We start from the raw sequence: 23,895 nt of genomic DNA, 5'->3' as shown, positions 1-23,895 counted from the left end.
TTGTGTATCCCTTAATGTTTGCTTTTAGTGGTGATGTATGTAGGACAGGAGTTCTAATTAAAAATGTGTTTTTATTGCATCATATCCTTCGATAGCAAATAACACTAAAAATCCGGTAATAGACTATATGGACAGAATGACTGTGCCACCTACATATTACACACAGAGGAGTTGCTTGTGAATGGAAACCAATGCCACGCAGCTTCTGGCACACAGTTTTTGTGCTGATATTAATGCCAGAGGAGGGTTTGTAACTCTTTTACACACCATGAACCTCAGCACTTGGTAACCCTGCTCTGTAATTTTATGTGATCTGCCATTTTGCAACAATACCACTGACAGGTAATATTGAGACTTATGGAATATCTATGAGGGAAGACATTCCACCCAATGACTTGGTAGCATCCTATTTACAGTACAATACTTAAATCAGGGAGCCATTTAGAATGACCCATTATTTCACAAATGTTTGTAAAGGCAGACGCTGTGGTATGCATGACACGGCATTCAGACTGACTGGGTAGGTGCTTAAATTTATACACCAGTAGGTCTAAAAAAAAAACCTGAATTCAAAGATCAAGATATTTGGAACAAAACTTCTGATTCTACTTTCTAGATTTGGAGAATTTCTTCTGAGATGTGCATTCCCATGGACATGTAATTTTTCTAAACTCGCTTAATTAATTTACCAAAAAAAGACCCACTCGGTTCAAGTGCACTGTACCATTAATATAAATCATTGTGATGAAGAATACTGCTTCAACATTAAAAGCCTACTCTGTTGTCTACAGTGTATTGCTCTACAGTAGCAAGCTAAAGCAAGGAGTCTTATCCGCACTTCATTAATATAATAAAACAATTTCACGGGGCTGAGACTGACTGCATCTAAATATAAAAAAGTACACTTAATGGGTTAAAGATGTACAGAGTTCAGCTTTTTGCAACTAAAATCTGAGAATCTGAAAATAGCAAAGCCATAAAAAAGACATTCCCCTAAAAAGCATGAGTGGCATCAGTACACAGGCTGAAAGTGAACTCACCTATAAATTTTATATCTAGTCGTAAATCCTTGGCGGAATCTTTCCACAAAGGACAGATAACTCCGAGAGTGGTGGAAAGGTCCGCGGTCAGAGATGAGCCAGTCATATTGCTTGGTGACATGTTGTTCAGTGGCCAACGGATCCTGGCGGGAAGACTGAACTGTTATATGGTCCCATATAAACAGGAAGCAGATGACCTCAATAAACCTCCAGTTCATGCTTTTTTTTAAGCCGCTCTCTGTTCATTCTCGCTCCATTATGTGGAGACCTGATGGGAGAAAAGAGAAGAGGGAAGGGGGGGGAAGGAGATGCAGAGAAAGAGAGTTGTTACATGACAAAGTCTATTTTAGCGGTACAAGAAGATGTCATAGAGTTAGGTTAATTGTCTTGTACGGAACAAATAAGACAGTGCCCTTGTCATTGTCACTTCACTGTGACATGGTGTATATTTATTTTCTGCTCTTTCTTAGCTTTGCGCCCCCTTCATGTCTGGATTTTTTTTCTTTGCTTTTAGGAAAACATGCACATTCTGCCTCTTCATACATAGACTGTTTTTTGTTTTTGTTTTTTATTAACACTTTCTCCAGTTATGTAATAGCTGTCATTATAATTTCTGACAGGGTTAGAGGCAACGTTATGACTTGTTATGACACTCATCCACTAACGTGCAAGATCAACATCTCCCTTTGACCAATGGTGGCAGCTACTACTAGAAGAAACTTTCAGTTAGCTATGAAGTGCAGACCACTGCTTTTGTCATCACACAAATTTTATTATTACATATAATGTTGTTCTGTAAATATGTCACAAACAATACACAATAAAAGCAAAAGAATCAATAGGAAAAGTTCATCTAAAAGCACCAGCCAGAAACCTGCCTCTCATTTGGAAGCATATACATAACACATGCATGCTATAGCATAGCTAACACAGTTTAATACTTAAATACTGCTAAATTAAAAGTGGAAAAAAAATTTTTTGTGACATTAAAAATTATTCATTTTCTCCTTGTACTCCTTGTGCTTTTGAATGAAAATATCTATTTGACACTGAAATTATGCCTAGCGGTTTCCGATAAGAAAAAAAAGATTTTCATCAGTAATTGCATTTAAGAACTCTGGCCCCTGGCCGTGGAGCAACAGTGTGCTATTAAGTGCTACTCTATGCAAAAATTTCCCCTCCCTTCATGGTTTATTACACAATAACACATCATAAAAGAGCAGGGAAAATTTAATGGGCCTAATCTTTTCCAGTTAAATACATGATGAACTGCTTGATTGCCAAAGTTAAACTAATCATAGTAAACGGATGGGGAGGTTTTTTTTTTTTAATTATTATTATTATATTTCTTTTTCTTCTGTCACGTCATGGCTCAAATTAGCATGTCAGTTAAATTAATTCTATATGTTTTATTATTTAAACAATGTTTCATCTCCTTGCAAAAATACTAGGAAGAATCAGAAATCATTTGAATATCAACTTATATAATTAGCAATAATCACACTGCCATATTTGAAATATAAGCTGATTGTAATGAAATTTCAACTTTCCTCCAATAACACTTTATTCCCGCTTTAATAGCAGTCATGTTTTATGTTAATTACGTTAGACTAATTTGAGCTTGGCTGTCAGAATGAAACAATATAATGAGACAGAGAGGGGAAATACTGACCAGGGATTAATACTTTTGTGATTGTGCTAAAATGGGCAGTGAGCATTTTTGTAATGCCATGTCAAAAGAAAATGTGAGAATTTTCAATTTCATATATAAATTACATTTTTAAAATGGTTTATAGGAGTGCTGTCTGCACACAGCAGTCTACTTTATAATTAATAACTATTCTTTAATGAGTCATATTGTTATCTGAGACCTACACATCCAGCACGACAGGCCAATAAATAATGGAAATGACAAATCAAAGTTTCTCCATTTTTAATTGCACAACTAATGTAGAGACAAATGCTATTTGCATGATGCATTTTCATGAAAGTTTGTGCGTAGCTCTTTGTGTACATTACTATGGTTGGAGAGTGCATCGCTTCCTTCACAAATGTGTTTGCTTTTATTCATAAACATAAAATCAGTGGATATTTTTCCTATAAAGTAGCTGGTATAGTGGTTTTCAGATAAAGGCTGACCTGCTGTGATGGCTCTGTGCATAAAGCTTTAAAGTTTTAATTTATTACTAATTAATTAATTAGAATTAATTATATATTCTGGTCATGAATGAATCAAAATGCGACTAAATTAAAAATGAGTAGAAAGTAATATTACTATTATGTAGTTAATAGGAATACTCTATACTGTATAGCATGTGTATTTTCTGTATACTGTATATACATATAACATTTCATACATGTGTATGTATATGTTACATACACCAAACACAGCAAGCATAATTTGGCAAGTTGGGGATTTATGAAGAATCCCAGGATCACTGTACAGTAAAAATATACATCTTCTTCATGTACAGAATTCACCTTAGACGTCCTTATGTGCCTATTTATTATATTAATGACTAACTGGTCGTCTTTCTCACTATTACTTACTGACTTACTGCAACACTTGATTTAGTTACTTTGTGCTCTTAGCAGTTGCACTACCATAAAAACCATGTCTACAGCTGACCCAGTACTCTGTCATTTCCACCACCTGGAGCATTAGTCTGAAACCTCTTAGTGAGCGCATTTACATTCATATGGCCACCTGACAGAGTAAATCCTCAGTCAGGTTTATTCATACGTAGATAGCTGTCTCTCTTGTACTGCCAAAAAAAATTATCTCACGACAGATTTTTTTTCCTGCTGGCTTTGTGAGTTTCCCATCTGAACATTTTCACACTCTGTACCAAAATGTATTACCTGATAAAACTGAGTCTCGACCGAGCACGAGTAAGTGGTTATACTAAATGCTGAGTAACTATGTGTAGTCGGTCAATTTATATTTAATTTCTTACAATGCTTTTTATTATTAGTACTGTGTTAAAATAATAGTTTACGCATTGACTGTGTGAAGCCTTTAAAATGTGAGGGCCACACCTTCATGAATCAGTGCTCATTGGTGAAAAGCAATGTCCACATGGGGCAAGGTGATGGACTTGTGGTATTTGAGGGGCTGAGCCATGTGGTGCAGTGAACCAGCTGCACAGCTGGAAATGTGATGGGATTAGGAATCAGATACACTCTTTTTTGAAGGTTTAAAAGTCTTTCAGTTTATATATGAAAGCTATAGAGAGCATTTGCCACACAAACATTTCTCCCATGAACACGCTTATGCTCACATGCATGAAATGCTGATTCACAAGGAGCAAATCAAAGTAAATAAGCCACTAAGGACGGTGATGTTAAATTAGCTTGGGAGGAGATAACATACTTGGTTAATCACTATTACCCAGGTCCTAAGAGAACTGTTCGGTGTAGGAAACCGATGAATGTCATCACAAGGAGAGCCAAATAATTTGGAAGAGAACCACAGGGAGGGTTTAACAACTGGATGGGGTGTCAACCACCCAGTCCCTCATTTACAGAGAGATACTGGATGCATTTGCATGCACTAAATTCTGTGAGGATTTTGAGAACAAATATCAGAGATAGCCTTAAGGCAAGAAAATACAAATGGCACGTTGTCATACATCACAGAGGTCTAGCTCTAATAACTTACTTTTAGGATTATGTTAGACTGTATTTAAACATTACCCACAAGAGAAAATAAAACATCTTGCCCTCACTGATGATTTTTTTCAAACATCTAATAACAATTCTCCACGTTTTGATGTAGATAGATAGATAGATAGATAGATAGATAGATAGATAGATAGGATCTTTTTCTAAAGTTTATTCAGTTCTTACATACTTATGTCTCCAGGTTTTGACCAATGCTAGTTGCAGCCTTCTGAATTAGTTTATTGATCTGGTGTCTCTACAACTGGTACCATAGCAGACAAAAACAATGCAGATAGAACTACAGACTGTTGGTAGATTTCCAGCATCCTCGTGACAATACTGAAAAATCTGAGTACATAGTATGCATCTGCACAACTATGGTGTTGCTCCTTCAATCCTGTTGATTGTTCAAATCGAATCCCAACCACTAGTAGTTCTGAATTATTCCAGCCTCCTCACCTGTGTTTTTCATGGGCTTGGTCACAATTCTTTTCCCCCTAAAATCAGCCATCATTTCCTCTTTCTTGTTATATTTAGGAGCAGACGATCATAATCTCTGAGTCAGCACTTTAAAATTGTTAAAGAACTTCGGCAGGTTGGGGAGTTATAGTAGAAATCTGAGCTGTACAAAGAAATATAACCGAGGACTGAGCAGTCCCAGTGGCACTCCTGTGTTACTAACCACCACGTCAAGCAGGCACTTCCCCTGCCACACAATCTGAGACCTGTCCAACAAACAGTCAGCAATCTACAAGGTAGTAGATTCACTGACGCCTATCTTGTGTAACCTCTGACTCAGTGGAAATAAAGGCACTGAAAGAAAAAAAACGGTGCCATCGTTATCACTGATGTTAGAGTCACCATGTTGCTGCAAGTGACAGGCAAACCGGAGATGGTCTTTAGCATGTGGTCCAAGGTACGACAATTTTAGTCTCTTTGATACTTAAATTACAGTTGACTTTAGGGCAACTTGATGCAGGATACCAGATATCTATGCAGCACAGAAGTTTAGGACACTGGGACTGATAGAATAAGGGCCTGTAGCCGCGTGCCTGAGGAGGTGTTAATACAGAACCCTGAGCTGGGTCTTCCCATGCACTAGTGTGGGAAGACCCAGCTCAGGGTCCTGTGCTCTTGTAAAACAGACTCAGCTCATTGATTCAGTCCAGATTGCATTGCTGCTGCTCATACTCACAAAGAGAAAGCCATATGAAAACTATTAAATGGCAGAGGTCACCCCAACTGTCCCATGTCACTTTGATTATATATGTATATATTTCTTTGTTAAGAATCTGAGCCTCACATGCTCAATACACATGCAACTCTATTCCTGTACCAAGGGTCACAATTTGCAGGGCTGGCCAAGTCAATCAATTTTAATCCATGAATAGGAGCAAATTACATTTGTTCTCATGTCAAGAGTGCTTGTAACTGATGAAAAGATGTGTGTACCAGCAATGCACAACAACACACTATCCTTGATAATGCATTTATGCAAAGGTAGAGCATGAGATCAAAACAAATGGCAATCTAAAATCATACTCACATTTGCTTGGTCATCTGTGCAAATATATGTAGGGTTTGTTTTCACTTTCTGTTATATATATATATATATATATATATATATATATATATATATATATATATATATATATGTGTGTGTGTGTTAGAGCTGGGCGATATAAGATTTTTTCATATCACGATATGTTTTTTTCATTTCAGGCGATAACGATATATGTCACGATATAAGCCAAATTATAACGGCGCTGGCACGGCTGGCAGCCTTAACCCAATTTCCCTCGGGATGAATAAAGTATAATCAATCAAATAACTATATTTGTAAGATTTAAATGTGCCGTTGCTCACGAGTAAAATGTGAAATAATCTGCAGCTTGTTTTGATTTAAATATTTATTTCCCATAATAAGTTTAACAGGGTAGATGTACTTAAGGAACATGAGACTTCAGTTTCAGATAAATAAAGGCAAATATTGCAAACTACACAAAAGGCAGCCGCTAAAGCGTTTAAGTTTCAAAATAGAACAAACAAAACAAACTACTAAATTGTCAATTCCACTTAGAAACAAAATATGAATTCTAAAAATAAATCTTAGTTTGTTTTACAGAAGAACAGACAAAATTGACTAACTTTTGTCAATATCAAATAAACTGAGAACTAAAAGGAAATTCTCAATCTCTCCTTGTTGTATAGCTTAGCTTCTCAAACAGTTTTAACAGTGACTTTAGTCTGACAAAAGCCGAATGACGAATTAGCGCTTTCAGTCAGAGATTGAGCATGCACCGGTTTATTGTATTTCCAGACTTGCTTTCGGCACAATTTACAGTGCGCGCTACTCTGTTTTTTGTCAGACTTGAAATAGCCGAAATACCTTCACACTACGGAACTTCTATGGCCCTTCCGTTCGACAAGCTCTCCGGCATTGGAACCATCATTGTTTTTTTCTTCGGTAACCTTCGCTCACGCTCTCGGTTGATTTTTCTCTAGTAGGCAAACTCATTTCCTTCATTACCCGGGCGGCCCGGCTGCAAAAACAAATACACATGTGCGCCTTGGCACTTGTGCTGTACGTAACAAGTCACGTGACGTGATGCTGCGGCTGTGATTGGTTCGGCTCTGCGCTACTTAATTTGGATTGGCTGTTCTTTTTTTTCTTTTTTTTAAGAGGACAAGAGAGATGAGGCCTATCGCAATAGTTTAATTTTTCTATCGAGAAAAAGTTATTTCGCAATACATATCGTTATCGTTTTATCGCCCAGCTCTAATATATGTATATGCATATATAGATCATTTGAGGTATTAATTTTCTGGGTGGATTAACAGAACTGAGAGGGAAAGAGACAGCGAGTGGATCACGTTTACCCTTGAATAGCAGGGTAAAAAGGGGAGGATGTCTGCTTCAGGAAATCACAAGACAGGACAAGGGAGGCTTGTTTTCTCCATCCTCTTTTTAAACAGCCTTATTCATACTGCAACTCCTCCTCCATTCTGCTTCTTTCAAGGGGATTCAATCCCCATTCTGGTCCCGTCACTAGCTTTGCCAATCAATTCCTCTCTCCCTAGTGTGGGGCCCTAAGTGTCTCTCTTTATTCTATAAAGTTCATAAGAATGGGGAGGCTTGTTCTGCTTATTTGTATTCTAAATCCCAGGGAGGCAAGAGATCAGGATAGAAAGAAGCCTATTGCAGGGAGACAGGTAGACTCACTGGAATTAGAACAGATAGTGTATTCTGTATTTTTACACTGTCCATTGTTCATATGTGACATCTTGTCACCAGTATGTAATATTTATTTTCTACATTTTCAGTCAGAGGAATTGTATGGATATTAGCAGATGGGATTCTTTCTGAACTCTTATCAGCACAGCTGCCTCAGAGTGAATTTATTCCCAGTGATACAGGTATAATGCGCGTAGTGAAGCAAAACCTTTGACGCGAGGTTATGGATGGCTGGCAGCCTATGAATTTTTATACTCCTCTGGGTTATTTTACCATAGTTCATATTAATATGACCTCAATGGGACCAAAGGGTATGCAGGATTCATGCTGGGGAATGACAGAATGAGGAGTGAGAGAGCAGAGTTGCATCTATATGCCAAACCACTGTCGTCTGAATTTGGAGAATTATTATTGCAGAGCTCACAGTCATGTCTGGAAAGGCGTGGTAATGGTCTGCCACTTGCAATTGCTGGGAAGCAACAGAGGAATGGGAGGAGCAGCCGTGGCTAACTTCATTTGTACTGGATTCTTCCCCCCACCCAATCTCTCGCCTTGGTCCTTCCGTTTCTTAAAAAAGGACTGCAGTGGCACCCTGACCTTCAGAAAACATGGCTGAGCAAGCAACACTCTGTTTGATAATTAAATTCTCTGGTTGGTCAGCAACCAATCAGCTCAGCTCAGGGATCAATGGCTGATTTTAAAGAGCAAACTAATTCACTAATGGTCAGAGTTATTCCAATTTACCTGGCTGCTGAATTATTGTGTCCACATCTATTCTGGGAGGGGAAGGATCAATGCAAACAGGGGAGAGGAGTAGCAGAGGAGAGCATCCGTCATGTGATGTAGTGCACAGAGTGTGCATCGAGGTTGATTTGATGACTGCCCAGCTGAACAGAAGCTATGCGGGGGCAGTTTATGAGATGTTTCTAAACAGGGAATGTCTCTGTCATAAAGCAAGCTAATTAATAAGGTTTCAGTTTAAGTGTGAGCACGAAGACCACGGATGGTCTTAGACACTGGGGTGTGTGATTGGGGTGTCAAATAAATTAAGCAAGCTGGCAAACCACAGGGCATAGAAATTTAGCATGAAATAAAAATGGAATTCATTTACATCCTGGGGGATTTCTGAGCAATGGAAATAAAAATATTGTGACAGTTGAATCATTTTTTTTCGCTCTGGGTTTTTTTTTTTCCTTCACTCATATTAATACACAGACCTTACCTTTCTATTAACATTGCGAATGGGAGTGCTAACATGATTATCAACAGAGTATGTCTCTGAAATAGCACTTTTAGGCAAAAAGGAGCATAGCATTACTGATTTACTTCCATGTTCATCTCATTCCAGGAAAACGTGTTTTAAGCTGATAGGGAAAAACAGCAGGATTCTACCTCTTTAGCCAGAATCACAGTCGTTCACCAAAGAAAATTAGATGGTACAACAGGCGAGCCATTTGTCACCACATCCACCACTGATGTTGCTGGCTACTGTGGCTGCATTACAGATGAAGATTGATCATTTGTCAACTTGCAAATTGGCTTTCAAGTGCTTTCTCTAATTACTCTGTGGTTTTATTGATGAGAAACCACTAACTGCTTTCCTTCGATTTACCTCGCTGGGCACAGTCGTTGTTTTGAATATGTCGTCTCTCACCTTCCAATAAGCCTTTAAAGGGGAAAATAAAAAAGGGCGCAATCCTCCAAGCGTAACAGAATTTGTATGCTACTTCTTGTTCAAAAGTTCGACTGAAGGGATATGAGAATGAAGGCAAAAATGCCAGAATTAATTTCAGTCCCCGAGCTGGTCATACTCAAAATGCACCCAGAGGAGCCCCTGACATGAATCAGAGCCTGAACAGGAGTTGCTGGGAGGATGTAAATGACACTGTTCGCACTGCAGACCTTCCGTGCTCATGCATGTAAATGTCAAGTGATGTTATCCACTGTATGGTTTCCAGTGACTAGCCCTAAAAGGTCTAGACCAAAGCAATGGACGAGCAGGGAGGAAAAAAATCTCTTAGAAGGCTGTTTATTTGAGATCAGCTCATATAAGCTGCTTTAAGATAAGAGTGATGTAAATCTACCTAACCTGCTATCGTGCTTTACTGTTTTTTCACGTATGCACACATTTGTTTTACTCAAAAATCTGAAACAATTTAATTTATGCATTTATTTGAAGAGAATGACCGTAAAGTCTCACCGAATTAAACAGCTGATCCTCCTTCGTTGTTTCTCCATCCTGTGACTGATTTGTCATAATTGCCAGTGACTGTAACATTTTTTTTTCCCAAATCACACTATGAGGGTAGGGTGCGAAGAAGTGTTGTTGCGAGGCAACTGTGAGACTGCAATTGGATCGCAGAACTGCATTTTATTTTAGAAAGACATATGTGAGGAAGTATCATCTTATCAAGGTGAGAGCATGATTTCCTCATCCCATTTCAATATGTGTGCTACAGGACTCTGGCAGGAAAAGTAATGTTTTCTATATACTTTATCACTGTGGTCCTTATCAGCTCTAGCAAAAGATTAAGCTCAGACAGAATGATGTGTTTCACTCTTAGTCCCGCCACCCCACCTTAACCTCCTAAAACTGTCTTTTTCTACTTATAGATGTCCATATATCAAGTTTGCAACAAAAAAAAAAGAAAGAGAAGAAAATGTTTTGCCAGCATAGTTCTAAGAGTTAATGCTGTTTCACCTTTTCACAACAACATTCCCCTTTTATACTTTTTTTTATGGGGAGCTTCTTCTGAGAGAAATACATAACAGCTGCTGTCCTCTCAAGAGAATGGACCACTGGCATTATGTGGAGAGAGGTTTACTCCAGCTGCAGTGGGTTATTTTTGTTTGCTCTTGCAATCCCCATTTGCTCCCTGCACTCTGATGCAATGCCATCTCTGAATTTAGTGACCTCATTTTCTTTCCATTTTGATGTCGACTTCCTAATTCAGTCTTTGACGAATTGTAAATCACGAGACTTTGGCAAGAGTTCCCTCTCTGACCGGCAGCCTTGCTCTTCAGCAGCAGAAGGAATGGGACATTTAGGCGACGGTCACCGGTCCTATTGTTTCTAATTCAAATCCATATATTTGTGTCAGGGAAGGGGAAAAAAGGAGGAGGAAGCACAGACTGTGTTCCATAAATCAGCAAAATCTGTAGAGACGCAGAGCAGATGGTGAAAATTTATTTTAAAAAAAAGTTATCCCATCTCAATTCATTGCAGATTAAGCACTGCAAAGCTAAACTGTTCCATATTATGCATGGCTTGGGTCAGTACTATTATCAAAATTCTAAAGATATTTTTGCTCGGTGCCAAGCTCGTTCTCCCACACAGTTAGAATGAGCCTACCCACTGCTGAGTGAACTGTATTAATCTATCAACATACATAATATATGGCTTTTGTTGGATTATAGCCTCCAGATGAACTGGACGGATTTACCGTTTGACCCAGGGAGTATTTATAGTCACTGTCCTGAAGTAGGGGCGCTTAAGTGAAGAAACGGACTTGAAATATTTGATATAACTGCAGAACATTTCCATTTGCAGATGTGAATATCATGAAGCAATAAACAGAAAGGGAACATCACTGGTACGAATGGGGTTAAAAGGATATACAGCTTCTGTATTTATAACGTTTCAGTTTTGCTCCGCTTCAACCTGTGCTGATACTTGTTGTCACATGATGTGTTTGGGGAATTTGCGGGGGGTTACAAAAATGAAAGAAAGAAAGGAGTGCTTTGGGAAATGCTCTATCACATACACACACTCAGTCATGCAGTGTATACAGCAGATCCCCATGCACAAAGGCATCCCGAGCAGACATTTTCAGGACTGATATGACTAAAAGGATAGTGGAATTTTGCTGAGAAAAGCAATTTTCTTTCCGCACCATACTTCGTCTGCTCTTCTTGGGAGGTTATCGTTTGCAAAAATGTGCCCTTGATATGGGTTAGTGCAGCCAACATGTACCTATTCCCCATGTTAAGTTTGAAAATAGAGTGCTCTTGACCTCTTGCCTTTGAAATTCTTCCACTGTCACTATATTCCGCTCGTAAGCTGTCCTCTTTTTATGCCGTAGCTCAGAGGCTTTCGCTACAAGGTTAGCGTTTTATTTTTCCCATCCTCCTTTGCTTCTTTGGCCTCCTTCCTTTCCAAGACAGAAGCAAACTTTGTCACAAGCCTTGTAAAATGCATGGCTTTATACACCTATTCAAGTCAGCTGTTGTTATATGCACCTCAATGCATGATTGCCAATAACAGCATTTCCTTTTGCTGCTGAATAATTAACAGGCCTCTTTTGCCAAAATTGCGGTATGAGCCTCAGAAGAACAGGGGTGAATTCCTGAGGTCTTTTTCAAATGTTTACATTAAGAAAAGACAGGAAGTGCTTCTTCACGATTTAATTTTTAATGAGTTGGTTTAGATATAGGTAATCCTTTCCCTATAGGGTATAAAGGACTTAACTCTGCTAATAATAATTAAATCAAGGCTACAGAAATTGAAAAGTCAGCCCTCTCTTTAGCGATGGTTGAAATTACAGGTTTTTATATAAATGCATTAAAAATGTTTTCATAGAGATCAAAATCTAACAATAGACAGATTGACACATACAAATATATCTGCATATATAGAAGAAAGGAGAAGGAAGGTCAGTTGACACAAACAAGGCACTGGTAAATGTAGATGATGCTCTCATTCAAGTAATAAAATTATAAAATGTGCACTACCTTTTCCACAGATAAGTAGGTTTTACATTCATACAGTAGGTTTTTCTAAAACATTCCAATAACACCATAAAATAGGCTAGTTGGAATGTCAATGATGTTTTCTGCTGACAATCTTATACCCAGTTAGGGCAGGGAAATATGGCCAAAAATATTTATCACGATATATATTTGAAAATATGAGGTAACGATATAACCGACGATATAATTGACGCAAGACAAAATACTTTACAACTCCACAACTTTATTAGCGCAAAAATACCCCATCAATGTATTTTCACTTAAACAAGCAGCTGTTTTTTATGTGCATTAAAGCTATATAAAGATTTAACAGTGCAAATGCAAATTGCTTGCTGACAGTTTAACCAAAAGGCATTTCAGGTGGAAATTGGCCAACATATCCTCAGTATAACCATGTATAATATCCACAAAACTTAAAAAGAGGTTATACACACACATACGCTAATATTATGTTGAAGCACAATACGTATTACTCTGCGAGGCTCCTGACTACGATAGCCGTAATGCTCCGACAATCCATCAAGTGGTGCGGCTTCGTAGCTTAGCAAAGTCGTACTAAAACGTTTTTTGACAAATTTTTGAGCGCCGTGTACCACATAAAATCGGTTCGGTAATAACGGTAATAACGACGGCCCGCTAGCATGCTCTACCAAAAATAGTGCTTTGTTGTGTATCTGACGGATGAAAGCTAAACCAGTTCCACACCACTGAAGTTGCAGCATTTTTACAAACCAGTTCTGGTTCATCCGTTTCATTCAACGATTCGCTTTCACCCTTCTCATTCTCCGTCGCTGCCATGCTTTTTCCGCCATGTGCGTATGAAAACAAAGGCCCTGCACATGCACGTTTTACCCATATTCTATCGTGATATTTAATTTTCTTATCATTGCCTAACATTATACCGGTATTACCGTGAACAGTATGATATGGCCCAGCCCTATACCCAGTCATTTATTTTTACAGTTAAAAAGAAATGTTTTTACATAACTGCATATGTTTCTACATCTATGACGTCAACTACAGAGAAAACATTTTGCTTTTTTGAAAACATGCCTAAGTGAATTCCACAGTAGCAGAAAAATGGTCTGCAATTAAAAAAAAGCTTCTTTTTCTTGAAATCCTCTTTTTCGATTCAGAGCTTTTGTGTTTGTTTTGGCTTTTGCAGGGTGTGTGTGTGTGTGTGTGTGTGTGGTATAAGGGTCTGGTATAACTTATGAATGGAGAAGCAAGATTGTTTTGGTAAAGTGGAAAAGAGGACATGGCAGTCACTTGGAAGGAATGACCTCACAGTTGAACGTGTTAATCAAGAGAACACTGATTAGTGATTAGCTCCCATGTGGGTAAGAGAGAAGGAGTGGATTTTAGGCTTGCTTGATTGGATGATGAACTAAGAGGAGTTTGCCTCTTGAATTTTAAACTGATAGGATAATGGAGGGAGGTGGAAAAGAACGGATGTCAGCTGAGAGGTGTGGCTTAGAAGGAGTACTAATGAATGAAAGAGTAGCCTAGAGGTGAAAGAATTAAAATTGAAGTAGTCTCCTTTATTAAACTTTTGCTAAGCTCAATTACAGTGATGAAAGACTTCCCTGGTGAACCATCTGAACCAAAGAACGGGGGGAAGCAACAAAGTAAAAGCACATTTTGTGAAATCTCACCTAATCCCAGTTATACATTGACAGGTCACAATCCATTTTTCTTTAAAATGTGATTTGTTTTCAAGAGTTACATTCAGATTAGTGTTGTCAGATTCCAGTCCAGGCAAAACTACTACGATTGCACTTTTATTGCTCGCAAGTGTGACTTGAATGTGCCACGTTGCCTCTTCCATGCCCTACATTGTTGTCTTGTTGGTGTGCTGAGAGCACAAAAAGCACCAGAGAGGATACTGCACAGGCAAGCTTCACCTGGACTGGCCTCTCCATCATTAAAATTAACTACATCAGCTCCATCAGCAACACACCACTGAGCTGTTTGGGGATGGTATGCATTTTTCTGCTTTTTGATCATAAGTAGGTACAAAAAAGTGCTTTTTTTGCCCCCTAAGACTCAACCTTTTTTTAAGGCACACACACTGTACAGAGTGTATAGTAATTTTGTGGTTGAGTGAGCAGTGATACAAAATAAAAACGGGATCAATGAAACACACACTGGTTCATGACAAAGCATAGACAAACACCTACATGGATCATCTGATGCATGATGAAGTAACACGAATTTGAAGTACCCATATCAATAATAATTCTGTTGTCTTTGATTACTTTAGGAAAAATTATTGTAATTATTGAAATCACCTCTAAAACTACAGCCACATAGGTTCTGAGGTTAATTTAGGTTCTGGGGCTTTGTGAAAAACAAATAGTGCCTAATTGTGAAAATAAATTGCCAAATAATCAGAGTAGCATTACATACATCACTGATTTGATGGGAATTTATATTAAAATATGTTCATATTTAAAGAGGCTAATGAAAGCATATGAGGTACTTAAGTATTTATAATGCACATCACGCACCATCTCTCTGTCAGGATACTGTTTAATATAAACACACACACACACACACACACACACAAAAACTCCCCCTGTCTGGCTCAGGCATGCATGTCGGACTTTGTAGTGGTTTTGTGCTAAAATTGCATTTCAGCATAATAAATAGGCCCACAGTGTGGTGATCTGGGATTTGTGATTTTTTTTTCTTATTTTAAACACTTACTATTATATATCTGTCTTCTCTGTCTAAAGAAAATGTTAATACTGACCCAAAAAAAATCCTGGCATTGATAATTTCATGTTACTCCACAATTAGGAGAGGAGTGTTAATGGAGTGAGGTGCCAGATTGGCACAGCACCGGCAGCACTGCACTCAATTGAGGAGACAAATTATTCATAGTAAGAGACTCAATCAATGTGTATTTCCAATGTCTCTGATTTTTTTTTCTAGAAGGCAGTAAGTGTATCACCCTCTGAAGTGTTTCAGAAATAATCAAATTGGGTATGGTTTGATGTATTGTTTCCTGCATATGGATCGACATACCAGAGCAATTATCCTGGAACATTTTTTTAAAAATGAGCTGTACAGTCTGGCTTCTTGGGTCTGAATGTGAAAATGGTGTTTGCTTTGCTGAAGTGTTCAGTCTGTTTTTGCTACCAGGTGTAGACTTGAACTCAGATCAAAAAAGGTATTAAAATACAGCGTTTAGTCTTGTCTGGATCGCCATCACCTGATTATGTTATCTGATACACAATCATCCCAAAGCAAAGTATAATTACTTCCAACATTGTCTAGACTGTGTTTGACTCAGTGTAAAGCAAGCCCAGAGGTAACAGCACAAAGACCTGCTCTACTTAACTACTATAGTTCACATTTTTCACATCCTTTGCCAACCTCTCTCTTACACACACACACACACACACACATACACAAATATATATATATATATATATATATATATATAAAGCTGTTTTCTATTATTCTGTATTGTTCTCTTAGCTTCACTTCTGCACAAATCCTCTGAAGTTTTAAAAGCCAGTTCTGTATATTGTCGACACTACTTCAGCCTCCATCTCATGTCAGAGCCTCTCTCCCTTCCTCTTACTCATGTATCCCTATACTCACCTTTTCTGTCACCCCAAACACCCCTAAAATCAGGTGAGAGGTCCCCTTCAATTTCTCTCCACCTCTAATAGGCACTTCCTTGTGTTACATGATCACTGGGTGTCAAGATTAAAGAATGGCTACTGCTTCCCAGGGCAGACATAGATGGGAGACAGAGAAAATAGCACTCCATAATTACTGATAAATCGAGCACACAGCCTCCTCTCCTTCCACTTCCTCCCTATCCACCTGGCCCTGATGTCAATGTGAGGGGCTGAGCAAGTTAAACCGAGAAAAACTTGACCACGCCAGCCACTTTTTTGCACTGCTGATATTGCAGTTAAGTTCAGGCAATTCAGAGCCAATTGACTGACTTGGAGCTTTTATTCACCCTCCAATCATCGCTTCTTTGAAGTGGGACGCACAGTACTGGACTAAAACAGCTGCAGCCAAAACACAATGCCACCAGTCTACAGCCTGGGAGAATATACCACACTACACTCTCGACCAAACACAGGTAAGCTGCCATACAGCACATTTTCCTTTAATCTCTGACGGGGTTATAACCTACAGAAAATGATGAATGCACCACAGACCAAGCATTCCCCTTTACTAAACACCACACATGTGCATTGTAAGTGACAGTCGCTGGAACCAGTGGTAAAAGAATAAAGAAAAGGCCAGATGTGATGGATTCCCCAGTTGCAACCCTTTGCCATTGTTTGTTAGCAATCCTAATAGAATTGGTGGAAAGCAAAGCCTTTTCTGCAGTGACAGTGTTTTGCTTTCTAGTAGTATTGTATAGTAATTTGAATATTTATTTTAACAAGCAAGGAACCAGGTGGTAATAAGACTCTGGAGATTAAACATTTTTCCTATAGTAATGATATATATGTGCAACAAAGCTTTATCCCGAATAGCTTAGTTAGGCAAAATCAGGCTCACTTAATAGGTGTATGAGCTTTATTAGACTGATCGTCAGTCTGAAGGGCCACCTCATTCCACTGTGATATACAGCTTAATTTGATGTTCATCTGTGCCACTTTATGCTTAGGACAGGGAGGAGTGATCAAGACCTACATGAATCGCTGAATAAGATAATTAGATGTGGGAGGTTAATTAGCGATATGGAACCAGGCATTTGAACTTCCAAGCGCCCCAGATTTAACTGGTAACTTGTATGTTAGGAAACAATACGGCTGACTAACCCTGAATTGTTTGGCAGCATAATGATGTTAATGATAAATGATGTGATTTATTTTCATTTACATGCATCAAAAGAGAGTAAAGTGTGAACTATAAGTACTCTGGCATTTTAAAGGATGCCTCCCTTTCTCTTGCACTGACCCTCTTCATTGCTATCGATTTTATGCCATGTGAAAAACTGTGCAATGGATCTGGGGAATATATGACAGTGAAAAGAGCAGTTGCTGCCGCAGAGCATAAACCTTTGACCTCAGCGCTAAGGACTTTCATGGTCAGAAGGAAATACCAAAATTACTAAGCATAGAGCTTAAAACATAAAAGAATACATCTGAACAACTCCCCAGTGTGTCCCATAAACGTATCCTACAAAGTTTGCAGTTAATTATATTCAACATCTGTTTATTATCGCTAGTTCTCTGGCAACACTTCCCTTTCTACATTTAGATACCCAGATGCTTCATCCTCCTTTCCAGAAACCATGCTGACAATTGACCTAACTGTTTTTCCTGCAAAATGTTGGTGCTTTTATAGATTAATCTTTGGATTGAGGGATTAGAAAGAAAACAACAAAAAAATAACACACACAAAAAAAGCATTAATAACACAGCTGGTTGTATGTCTGATTGAAACCCGTCACATAATGATTTATGGTCAGGAAACCTCACCATCATTTGAATCCATTGGCTACCTTTCTAGAGTTTTTTTGGTTAGGTATAAGAAACAAGTTTACTTTAAGGATTTGGAAAACATCATGGTTTAGACTGAAATGCAGCTTTTTTTCTTAAGATTAACACTTTTCCCAAGCTTCTCAACTGTTGTCCTTGTTTCTATGGTGACTCTCAGAGCACCGATGATAACAGCAAAGCAGATTAAAAAATTATTCTAAGAGGGCGCACATTAAGCTTAAATGTGACACCAATGGCTCCTGATCAAGTGGCAGTATTTGACCAGTTGAGAGCAAGCCGAGCTGGAAAATAACACTTTTTCAAAAATTGTTGAAGAAAGAGGCACTCCACCATGTCTCAAAATGAACAGTGACTTTTTATTAGGGAATGAAATTAAGTTGTTAGATTTATGCATTTTACAAATACGGCCAAATCAAAAGGTTGTTTTTGAGTGGAAGACTTTTTCTTGAGAAACTGTGTTGGTTTAAGATACTTTCTCTATGTCAGCATCTGCTTCTTTGCTTCTTCTTCAGCAGGCACTGCATTTGGGATTCGGTAGGGATCATTTTTAGAACTTAATTTTATAAGATGTTTAATCCCAGTTCATTCGATTTCAAATGTAAAATGTCATTAAAAAGCTAAGCTTTTTTTTTTTTTTTTTTTTTAAAGTACAGCTTTTTGCCTTTTAACCCCAGTGCATTTCTTGTCCATTTTTATTCCGTCCCTTCTACAACTTTTAAATGTCACTGGAAGCATTTCAAAAGTAGAGCGTTTAATTTGCACAAGGTCTTTAATTTTGAAAACTGAGTCACTACGTAATTCCTGTGTATGATCAGTAGGAACACTGCGTAGCTTGGAGGAGGGGTAAAAAGAGCAAAGGTGGGATGTATAGAGGGAGGTATGACATAACCAACCAATGGTACTGTTACAACTATTTGCATCTCAAGCCATCTTCACAGTTACTTGTTAGCTTGTTAACTGAACTGTATCAAGCAGCCTTAAGAGCATCTAGGCACACACTACCTGTTTAACAGAATGATGCCCTGCAGCTAGTCCCCAGTTTATAAATTCCAAAACATGCATTCAATTTAGCAGGTTTCGCTTGCCATCTGTAAATGTATGCATTTCAATGCCGTGGTTACATGGCATGTTTGGGTGTACACAGTAACCTTTTTTTTTTTTTTTTTAAAGTGAAATTATAAATAAAATATGTAGTATTTACCATAACACAGACAGCATTTAGAGGCCAAGTAGTTTCATAATATATTAGGAGGGCACGTAGACACAAAGAATCCTGAAATATGTCAGGGAAATCAAGTGATTGTTGTACTACCACTGCCCTCAAAGACCTAATCAACAAAATTAAAATTGAAAATCTGATGTGGCGGTTACTACATCACATGGTAGTCAGTGTAGTCTCACAGGTTTTAAAAGCTGTGTTGAAAAATTTTACACCTCTCCTTACTGGATTTTACTGGCAATTCTGTATATGTTGTTTTTAAGTCCCAGTGACCACTGATATTAAAGTTATAGCTTTTTGTTTCCCATTCATTTATATACAGGTATCAAATAACCACCTGGATTCAATCCAAACTGGCTGCCGAGCTCCAAGTGAAACTTCTGGAAGGGCTTCTGGCCAAGCAATACCACCAACATATAGAGGCCTTGAAAATGGCATATTTTATTTACTAGCTTTTAATCATATTCTCCATCTTGGGGCAAAACTGGTTCATATTTAATAATCCGCAACAATATTGTAGCCTTCAGGGGCGAATTTGCCTCTAAAACATAAGTAGTCATCTGAAAAGACAGGTCATTATAGAAATCAGATATTTATTTATTTTAAATGAATGCATCGAGTAAATTAAATATAAGAATTCCATGAATGATAAAAGTAAAATAAGGCTGACCAAATGTAAGAATGCCAGTTAAAGATATGAGGTTGCAAGAGCTAACAAAGAAAATGCCCTAAAGACAATGTCAAATGATAACAAATATGCATAAGTCTGTAGTCAATCAATGTTTTCCAAGCTAAATGTGACAGGAAGTGGTGCTTAGGCAGTCAAGCTCTCATGCCAGGAATGCAAATGCATGCATTGGGACATGTAAGATTGACATTAGTGTACACAGAGCTTCTATGTTTAGAATTCTAATTAATATACATGTCTGCTGTTATACCTGATTTTGGGCCTCAGGAATTCAAAAAGATGCTTAATGTGCTAGAGACAAACACACACACACGCACAAATTCTGTCACAGGCAAGGCAAGGGCAGCTATATAAAAAAAAATCTATAGGTCGGTACTTTTGTGAAAATGCTGTGTCAGGTCATTTCATGTGCTACTTCTGGAGTAGCACAACGCCTTTTACAGCTCAGAGTTGTTGAGGAAAATGAAAGCTGTGTTATCAAACTAAATATGCTCATGTTGTTTAATGACTTACATTTAAGGGGAAACACACTAATGCTGTTATTGCACTTACCGGCCACATCATTAGATACACCTTACTAGTACTGGACTGGAGTCCCTTTACATTCAGAACTGCCTGAATTCATCTGCCATAGATTCAACAAAGCCCTGAAAACATTTCTCTGAGATTTTGGTCCATGTTGATACAACAGCATCACACATTTGCAACAGACTTGTTAGCTACACATCCATATATGAATCTCTCATTAAGCCACTTCCTATAAGAGCTCCATTAGATTGAGATCTGGTAACTGTGGAAGCTATTTGATCAAGCTGAGCTAATTGTCATGTTAAAAAAAATGTTTGGGATGATTTGAGCAATCTAACTGGTGCACCATGGTCATAAAGGGATGGACATGATCAGCAACAACACGCAAGGAGGGTTGTGGCATTTAAATGGTAATGTTGTACTAAGGGGTCCAAAGTGTGCTGAGAAAATATCCCCCACACCATAACACCACCAGCAGCACCTTGAACTGTTGATACAAGGCAAGATGGATCCATGCTTTCATGTTGTTCATGCCAAATTCTGACCCTATCATCCGAATGTTGCAGTAGCAATCAAGGTTCATCAGACCAGGCAATGTTTTTCCAGACTTCAATTGTTCAATTTTGGTGAGCCTGTGCAAACTATAGCCTCAGTTTACTGTTCTTAGGTGACAAGCGAGGCACCTGGTGTAGTCCTCCACTGCTGTACCCAAGGTCTTGTGCATTCAGAGATGCTCATCTGCACATCTTGGTCGTAACAAGCAGTCATATGAAATTTAATTGAATAGTAAACATTGAGTTTACACCAAGCATATTTTCGTTAGTGAATAAATAGACCTTTGATTTTGTATTTCAGTTGTTCAAAATTCTTGAGTCATTGTTTAAGTATGAAAACAAACACAAATGCTGAACCAGTAGATTTATGTAGGAAAGGCTAGCTAGAAAAGAATATAAAAGATCTTTTTGCACCTCATTTTCAATATTCTCCTCTGATCAGCGATCTGCTGGTGTGTAGGTTGCCACTGCCCAGGGCTGCAATATAGGTCAGTGATGCTGCGATCTTCTGGCATGAGCCAACAGCACATTGACTCACCAGCATCACAAAGGTCATGGGTCAGTCCATGACTCCACTCTCTCTCCAAAAAAGCCCCCGCTGTTTAATTTTTCAAAATTGGGCCATGGTAAATCTACTGAGAATGGCAGCTTCTCATCTAAATTCAAGCTTCATGTGATAAATGCCAGAGAATTTGAAATGCTTGTTTGAAATATTTTTTATCTTCTTAAGAAATAATTAGGGGGTACCTAAAGTGCTCCAGTAGGGAGTACTTTACACTTGTTAGTCAGCACAAGGAAGGATGAAAAAGATTAAAACCTTCTCTGTGTGAGATCCAATTAACATTTTTTTTTCAGAAAGATTATCTTCCCGTGATTGTTCACATTTAAATGATGACTTTTACGTTGATAGGCAATTCAGTGGAACAATTGAAATTGTATGTTTGTTTATTCATGTGAATGTGAACTAGAATGTGAATTAGTTATTTATGGCAGGAAAACTGAAGGTTCTTTGGGTGACTTTAGCCTTTTGTGATAATTTTTCATGGGCGAAAATACAAGTGGTCAGGCAAGCGGCTGTGGCACACTTCAAAATGACTAAGAATCTTTTTGTAAATTTATGGTCAATCAAATCTGACCCGCTCAGTCCTTTAAAAGTTAGTAGTGACAGTTATAAATGAGTCACACAAAGGTCACACTGATTGCTTTTTCAACATGGGTTCAATCTTCTCAAAATGTTGAAATCCCCATTATAAGCTTTCCCGGAATCAGTTGTGAAAGACAAAATCACAGTACATTTGATTTGTAGTCAAAATACCAGCATTGTTTTGCTGAAGGTGTGACACTTATATATTGGCATGCATGCAATGGCGCACATCATCCAAACAAGTAATGTGGATACCTGATGGAACGCCTAAGTATAATCTATATTTAATAGTTTAAGTAGTTGCTTCTGTACCCTTCCCATGGTATAAAGAGACCCCCATCTTTTAGTCATTAATTTGTTTTGGTATTCCCAATATGTGAAAATTTGGTTTTAACCCAGGTAGCGACAAGCTATCAGGGGGATATGGAGATTTCACCAAAACCTATACTTCAGGTACCTTTGAATGCAAGTATTTACAGTGCTTTTTATAAATCAAAAAGTAGGCTGCTTATTAGGAAAAAAATTTATTAAGCTGCAAGCTATTAAAGCAAAATAGTGAACCATATTAAGCTGAGGAGAAAAGAGATGGACAGTAATTCTCTATGCCTAATGGTTTTGTGTTATAAAGTACAGGTAACTCAATCCATTCTTGATATTAAAAGTATTTATTAATGCAGCTTTATTTAGTTATCAGATGTGGCTAGTATACACCTTAGAGCTGAAAAACAATAATTTTTGTAGGTAAGCACGTACATAAACACATATGATGCGTCAACATACCGATAGAGAACATATGCCACACCAAACTCAATTATGGAACACACTTAACAGCAAATGGCTGCACAGTTATGTTGCTGCCCACAAATTTACCAAGGATTTGCAAGTGAGGAGGAAAATCTCAGCAACAAAACAAAACTGCCAATTACTGGCCAGAGCTGCACATTATTGCCATACAAACCAGACCCAGAAGCTATACTGGGAGGTTTGCATTTTGTAAAATACCTCAGACACATCTTCTAGACAAGAGCAGATCAAATTATATAGCAGTGGTAACATGGGAGGCTGGAGTGAAGCAAATTAAGTTAAAGGCTCTATGTATAATCGTCGACCAGTGCAGACCTCTGCAAATCAAAACATCTTTCTCCTTCTCCACAAAAAAATCAAGTAGATGTACAACACTGCTGTCACCAAGCCAGCAAAGACCAAGGCAATGTCAGGCAAAATAAATTACTGTAGTTATTACTGTGTTGTCCGAGTTATCATATTTTAGGGAGTAATAACTAAGCTTCCTGGCAGTGTTTAATGACACATGGGTCAGGGTTGCGGAGGCTCAATTTAGCATCACTTTTCTATCCAGTGTCTCCTACTTGGCAAACACCAAGTGCTAGGTCAAGATGCATGGTGTGCAGAGGAGTGAGAGTGTGTTAACCCAATATGAAAAGGCCACTTTTGCACTTTTGAAGGCAAAAGCATTGGGAGCAAGTATATGAGAAAAACTGTTATAGTGATTTTTATGCCATCCATGCTAGCATTCCACAGGTGATCTGCAGAGAGTGAGACATCTTTTTTTGTGAAAGCAGCTTGTGCAAATA

At 38.2% G+C, this 23,895-nt stretch overlaps 1 protein-coding gene across 1 annotated transcript in view; it reads right to left on the bottom strand.

Moving 5' to 3' along the window:
* Positions 1-23,895, bottom strand: part of brinp1 (bone morphogenetic protein/retinoic acid inducible neural-specific 1) — a 106,260-nt gene that overhangs the window by 78,095 nt on the left and 4,270 nt on the right. Inside the window, exon 2 of the mRNA XM_063478440.1 lies at positions 1,041-1,308. Within this exon, the coding sequence (XP_063334510.1) occupies positions 1,041-1,258 (218 nt within the window). The 5' untranslated portion in view covers positions 1,259-1,308. The remainder of the gene's footprint in view (positions 1-1,040; positions 1,309-23,895) is intronic.

Source organism: Pelmatolapia mariae, linkage group LG7 (genome assembly GCF_036321145.2).
Source record: "Pelmatolapia mariae isolate MD_Pm_ZW linkage group LG7, Pm_UMD_F_2, whole genome shotgun sequence".
In the NCBI taxonomy this organism is placed as follows: Eukaryota; Metazoa; Chordata; class Actinopteri; order Cichliformes; family Cichlidae; genus Pelmatolapia; species Pelmatolapia mariae.
Note: the sequence above shows the minus strand (reverse complement) of the source record. Positions and strands in the feature narration are given on the sequence as shown.